General features: G+C 40.9%; 1 protein-coding gene across 1 annotated transcript; it reads left to right on the top strand.

The window, feature by feature from the left end:
* The first annotated feature begins 2141 nt into the window (after nucleotides 1–2141).
* Nucleotides 2142–7326, top strand: LOC118429335 (protein krueppel-like). Its single transcript, XM_035839816.1, has 3 exons — nucleotides 2142–2336; nucleotides 5943–6295; nucleotides 7313–7326. The coding sequence occupies exons 2-3, from the start codon at nucleotides 5962–5964 to the stop codon at nucleotides 7324–7326; spliced, it is 348 nt and encodes a 115-aa protein (XP_035695709.1). The 5' UTR covers nucleotides 2142–2336; nucleotides 5943–5961.

Below are 7326 nucleotides of genomic sequence, written 5' to 3'. Positions count from 1 at the left end.
CACCTGCGGTGCATTTTACCCTGTCTATCAAAGTTATTTGTCCAATCGTATTAACGATAGACTCCGAATTAGCCAATCAACTTCAAGTTTTCTTTTCCGATGTCAGGGAAAGATCTGCACTTCGCGTTCTGATCACTAGGGGGCACTGTGAGACCGTTGGCAATCCTGTTGAGACGGCGTCGTGAAAACGGGCGTATTTAGGACATTCTGTTGCTCTAAACTTCCTGAAGTATGTTTTTTGAGAGCCATAGTTGGTGAATAGCCTGGCATAAATTCTATTTTAGCGCTGATTTGCTCCTCTGATCGTTTTTTTACGAATACGGAACCCGGAATCGAACAGATGCCACGGCAGTTGCGCTCCTCCGAGGGGGGAGGGCAATATCAAATTTTGTGAACCATGTTATTGATCTTTTTGCTTATGGTCGCCATATTACTAGGCGTTTAAAGTGATTCCTGCATTCTTTGCCATACATTGTCAACATAAGACGATAACAGTTACACCTGTCCTTGGTGCTGAACTCCATCCACACATATAAACACACATATGCCTGGCGTTCAACACCATATACAAATGTATTCATAAGCCATATATAAAAAATAAACGCGCCCATCCCTGCACAGTGAATACGCATGAGGCATGACATGCATATATGTCCTTTCCCCCGACTATAAGCAGCACAACATTCACTTTGTTCCTATATGTTCAATAATAAGTAAGTGTGACTTTCTAAATATGACACTGGCTTTAACATGTTAACATTAAACTGGTCATACCAAGGCACAAGGACAACGGATATTGGTTACCCCACGGATAAAGGTGAATTGGTGTTATATCGTACAAAGCAGTTTCAAACATATAAGCGTAGATTGCACAGAAATATCGGGAAAGTATACTAATACATTGTATCATAAAATGCCAATGTCAATCCCAAGACCACAGAATAAGATGAAAGCGCTAGAAAGAATGAAGAATCTATAATCTAGTGTTTGGTATAACATATTCCTTGCATTCAGTCATTTGTTCAACCTCCCTGACTACTTAGATTTCATGATAAAGGCAACTTTTATTTCTAGCCAAACTTTTGTTATTCGCACGCTTGCATCAGTTTTTGGAGTTTTAAGAGAATGCCATCCATATAATCAAATCAACTTATATATGTTTCATCCACGCAGAACTGTCCATAGAGGCCATCTCATACACAGTGTCGTCAGAAAACCCCCCAAAAAATAAAACGTAAAAGAAATATCATAATGATGTGCAAAAAATGGCAGGCGGCCTGCGCGGCAGCGCCGTATTGGATGTGTTTGGCGCTTGACTTTGCTGCGCTCGACAGGACGCTCTCTGGGCCTAGCAGTGGAGAACATCAGGGGCTGCAGCTACGCTTTTCACCCAACCTTTCGGCAATCACAGGGGGTTGACTCGGGGAGGAGATAGACTCTCGACCGAGCGCGAGGCGTCGGGAGAGCCGGAGGAAGATGCGGATGTGGCGGAGGCAACACGGAACCAGCCAGATCAGCCGAAACACACTAGGGGCGATCTATGGACGGGGTGATGCCAAACCGGAAACAGCAACTACTGTACACATCCGAAAGACCACAGGTGTGTGCGTATGTTTTATAAGGCCAATTTTCTGGGTAATCCTTATTTGTGGCCCCCCTGTATACTTTTCCCTGCTATCCATACATTTTGATCAATGGATTTCGCGATGAATACAGCTCGTGTTGTGAAATATAGCTTTGCATTGAATTACCTGAAGAAATTGCGCACACACGCGTACTTGTGAAGGAGAAATTTGACATATCTTGCAAGAACTGTCTGCAGGGTTGAGGTAGGTGCGACGCGCAAGGTGAGCCGGGATTTGTTTTGATCGCCCCGACCACTTCATTGTTTGCTGGAGGACGCTAAAATTTCTACATTCAATGCCTTTTTGTGGTTAAAGAACGTCAAAAGGCACGAAACGGAAATGAATAGTCCTGGCCACAGACCTCCTAGCAACTGTTCCCTTCATTCCTTTTCACTTACTAAGTGCTTTTTGCTTAAAAAGAAGGAGTAAATCATTACTTTTATTGAAACAAAGGATTGAGAAACGATTGTCTAAAAGAACGCAGTCAAGTGTGTGTCTCAGAAACGAGCCCTGATTGGCCAAAGCTGAAAAAGACCATGATTGGCCACAGTATGTGAGATTTGCATTATCTCGGATTACGTCACTCATTCCATGTGAAGCAAGCTCTGTGAGCGGACACACACGCTGTCACAGTCCTGCGTCCAAGCAAGTGGGCCAAATATACATCTCTTTGACTAGGGAGAGCGACTTGTTCCCACGAGCATTCACAAGGTAAGACTACAGCTTAATTGCTGCCCTCAAGTCCTTGTCTGGACTAGCTATTTCTTCTGGTAAAAACGATGTTCCAACTTGCCGCTTTGTTCCGAAGATTCAGACTGACACAAAAGGGTAAAATTTCTATCTATCATCACTTTGTCCAAGGACTCAGATAAAATTTGATGAGTTGTGTAAATTTATGGCCAGAAACCTCTTTGGTTTGTTTTGTGAGAAGAAATGTGACGGATAAGAATTTTACTGGTATGTATATGTGGGCAAGATTTGCTGGCGGTATTCCCCCACCGAAACTTCTGCTTGGAGAAGACAAAGGGTCCTGTGCTCGGCTTTCACGACGAAGCCAAGCAACACAAAGCCATCATCTGAAACATGCCGGAGGTCCCATTGTCCCGATGCAAATTAATTCCCACAGATAAACAGTACTTTTTCCCTTTTACTTTCAACTCCTTTGTCTTGGCGCAAATTATGGAATTCGGGATAAGTTGTGGGACGGGCAATTATTATCTCCAAGGAGATATTTGATCCTGTTTAGGTTTTTGAAGTGTGTTTGATGATTTTATTGCGCTACTCTCCTTTATATATGGGCATGGAGAACAGGGAATAAACAATGGACACGGAAAGACGTATGAAAATATGAAAACACCCAAAATAGTGAGTCTGAGTAATAGCGTTTCCGAGATTTTAAAACATGCACGAAAATCTTTGAGATCTATCCCTAGATCTATCCCTGTTTGATTCCTAAATGAACTTTATATGGGCATGGTGAACAGAGAAAAAAATTCCACATACAATGTACCCTTTAATAACAATAATCTTTATTGCAAATTCATGCCCGAGGGCTAATTGCATACAAAGTAAAGTAGTAGTGGTATACATAAACATACTTAATAACAAAGAAGGGAAATGATATTCAAACATAAATAAAAAAGGGAATAAAGTCTAAACTAAATCTATTTCTACTTAAGCTATTTGATGGGTTCGACTTCTTTTCCGTAAGCAGTAGGAGATGAATTGTCCAACATTTTCATATATAAAAGGGGTTGGTCGACTTAAGCAAGAAGATTGATTTTTGTTGGTCGGTAAGGTGATAAAAGCTTGGGATTTGCTGATTTTAAGGGAAAGTTTGTTTCTTTCGGAACTGTAATGTGAACATTGACAAATGAAATGTAGTTCATCCTCCACTGCTTTCCCTGAACAGTATTTACACGTTTTCTCGTCAACGGACAGTTAATAGTGAGTCTGACCTCAAATCTTCGTGTGGACTAATCTCCAAGCAGATTTTTGGATGGAAGTCATAACGTTTTCTAAGTTTTTTTTTCAAACATCCGCTGAAAGCTTGGAAATCTAAATCTATCCCTGTTTGATTTCTAAATCTGACTCTACCTTATCAATCAATTGATCTTTGACCACTGATTTTGTTCATGACTCTTCAGTTTACTTGTATGTTTTCCAGTGGTTGTCTGATTGATTGATTGATTGATTGATTGATTGAACCTTTAGTTATTCATGAGAAACTCAAATCGGCCAGCAGGCCGCTTTTCATTGAGGTCATGACGGAGTCACATAAAATTTAATCCAGATATAGATTACATTGAGTACTAATAAATCTATCAACCTATATCACAGTCACTACACATACATGGTACAAAACACATAGTGGTGCAACAAGCTCCGTGTTCATAGTCCGCGTCCGTTCGTTTTGGTCATTTCTTTTACTTCAAGGTCTTAAAGCAGGTCAGATTTGGAGCCGTCCGTGTGTCTGCATTGGTATGAATGTAACGCGTACGTTTTGTTTTGTTGTTCATGTATGGTGGACCCCTTGGAAATCAACTCCCAATAAGTTGTAGGGGCTACCCACTTGTCTCGAGATTAATAAATGAACTAAATAATTAAATCACCTCTTGAATAATCCACTAATGCTACAGCAAGTAAATTCTATGGATGACATCCTCTGAAGACTGCAAAAATAGTGCGATAGGGCGAAAAACAAGATGGATGAAAAAACTTGATGCCTACGTTTTCAAAAATAGGCACCATAAAGTTGTGATGACTGTTGTAACAATATCTAAAGGGACAAAACATGGTATCAGAGCCAACAAGGCATTCATTCCTGCACTTAAGACATGTACTGGTGTGGTAAAAGTGACACTAGTGTGGCAGACTGGCATCACCAACAAAGTTGGTAACCACACTCATAGCTTCCATATTGGTGTCACTTTTACAACTCTCCAATAAGTTTCATTTCTACAACTACTACAGTCCTTGGTATCTCGCAAGTGTCACTTCTACAATTAACAAGTACAATTATTAGGCTACAACACAATATATTTGCTCATTTTGATACTTTATCGTTATGCTGACCATCCCTACAGAAGAAAAAAAATCTTGTTTTTTTCTGAAATCAGGCGAAAATTAATGCGTGTGCGGATGTCATCCATAAACACGGTGGTCAAATACGGGCTCAAAACCTCCCATGTCTAGCCGAATTGGAACCTTGTTCCACGATATTCCATCTGACGTAATTCGAACCGAACCCGTGTTCTATTTGGGGTCATCTGCGGTCGTTGCCGGTAAACACTGCTCTATGGCCTTTCTTGCCAAACTACCTTGAATCAGCCAAAAAAGATAGTTTTTCACTAATATAAACAATTTTCGGGACAGTACATCCATGCTATCACTTTGTTTAGGACCTGTGATATTTAACGAAGCTACTGACGTTTGTGTTGGTGACCTTGAATATTGTAAGTGTTGTTTACACCGGTATCAATTACACCCTCCCGCTATCCGTGCGGAATGACATGCGTGCAAACTTCGTTTAAGATCGCGACCAAGAAGAGTCCAAATTAACTCGTTGACGGCTCAAAATGACCGGCATGATTTTCCCGAGATTTCTGTTTTTGGGATTTTTAGAAAATGCCTTCGATTTTGAATTATCGGTAATTAAGTGTGAAAAATGCCATTTTCACGCATATTTTCGACTGTAACTTTGCTTAGAATCAAAAATTAAAAAATCCCAAAAACAGAAAGTTTTATATTCCTCATAGATGACGAAAAATATAAAAAACGAGAATTTTCGATGATACATGCGGCCTATCTTATCAAGAGTTTGGTCAAATTAAAGGCCTTCCTGAAAACAGAAAATGATCGTCTTTTTGAGTAACATCGAAACAAAACAGCTATCTAAATTCAAACGACAACATTCAATGTATGTAAAATTGCTAATTTAATCTTATTTCGAAAACATTTTCCTTGTCAAAACATTTTGTTTATTTTCAAATATTTTACGGGTAGCCAAAAGTAGGCCTCCAGTAACCCGATATTCTATCGAAAGCGCATAGCAACGGGAAAGAATACCCTAGCAACCGACCGCCGTGAAAATTTACTTGCTGTGGCCTAAACAAAAACAATGCATTGTTGCATGCTGTAGTTTGGAATGGGGCTTCAAGATTTGTAATCAACGAGAAATATTCATTTGCTAGCAGTTTCGTGTTTTAGTAATATGAATCACACTAAAGAGAAAACCTGTCAGTGCTACATTGCAAGTATTTATTTATGGCTGAATATCTTATACAATGTTTATTATTTCCATTATCATTACTGCAGCGCCGGAGACTTACTCAACATGGCAACCAAAGCTGTAGCTCATCTGGAACAAGAGGAGGGCAGGAATGGACGTGGAGAGGATCCTTCGCGCCCTCACAAGTGTAGCGAGTGCGACAAGCAGTTTCGTAATATGAGTGGATTGAAAAAACACCTGCGTACTCATACTGGTGAGGAACTCTACAGGTGTGAGGAGTGTAGCAAACAGTTCAGTCATCTGGGTAATCTGGAGAGGCACATGAGGACTCACACCGGTGAGAAACCCTACAGGTGTGAGGAGTGCAGCAAACAGTTCAGTGATCTGGGCACTCTGAAGACGCATATGAGGACCCATACCGGAGAGAAACCTTACAAATGTGAGGATTGTAGCAAACAGTTCAGTGAGCTGGGTTCTCTGAAGAGGCATATGAGGACTCATACCGGAGAGAAACCTTACAAATGTGAGGAGTGTAGCAAACAGTTCAGTGAGCTGGGTTCTCTGAAGACGCATATGAGGACTCATACCGGAGAGAAACCTTACAAATGTGAGGAGTGTAGCAAACAGTTCAGTGAGCTGGGTTCTCTGAAGACGCATATGAGGACTCATACCGGAGAGAAACCCTACAAATGTGAGAAGTGTAGGAGACAGTTCAGTCATCCGGGTCATCTGACGACACATATGAGGACTCATACTGGAGAGAAACCGTACAGATGTGAGGAGTGCAGCAGGCAGTTCAGTCAGCTATGTAATCTGGAGAGGCACATGAGGACCCACACCGGTGAGAAACCTTACAGATGTGAGGAGTGTAGCAAACAGTTTATTGATTTGGGTAATCTGACGAAGCATGTCAGGACTCACACTGGAGAGAAACCTTATAGATGTGAGGAGTGCAGCAGGCAGTTCAGTGAACTGGGTTCTCTGAAGAGGCATATGAGGACTCACACTGGCGAGAAGCCGTACAGGTGTGAGGAGTGCAGCAGGCAGTTCAGTCTGCTGCATTTTCTGAAGAAGCATATGAAGACACACACTGGAGAAAAACCCTATCGGTGTGATGAATGCAGCAAACATTTCCGTCAGCTGGGTCATCTGAGGATGCATATGAGAGCTCACACTGGAGAGAAACCTTACTGATAGACAAAAGAAGAACTTTATTACACGACATTTGTACATGGTACAATGTATGACAACGACTATTACACAAAGTACAAAATAGAGGTATAGAATAGGGCTTAACATCATGATTAACATTTAATATAGTGTTACATAATCGAGTCGGGCTAATCATGGGTTTCGGTATTCCTTCTGATAACAAAACAGTCTTTCATATATATATTTACCTATCTTTGCATTATGGGAATTGTGGCATCTAAAGATTATACAAATCTTTCTGTAGCATCGAGTCTCTAG

This window comes from Branchiostoma floridae, chromosome 13 (assembly GCF_000003815.2).
Source record: "Branchiostoma floridae strain S238N-H82 chromosome 13, Bfl_VNyyK, whole genome shotgun sequence".
NCBI classification, from domain to species: Eukaryota; Metazoa; Chordata; class Leptocardii; order Amphioxiformes; family Branchiostomatidae; genus Branchiostoma; species Branchiostoma floridae.
This window is presented reverse-complemented; position numbering and strand designations above follow the sequence as displayed.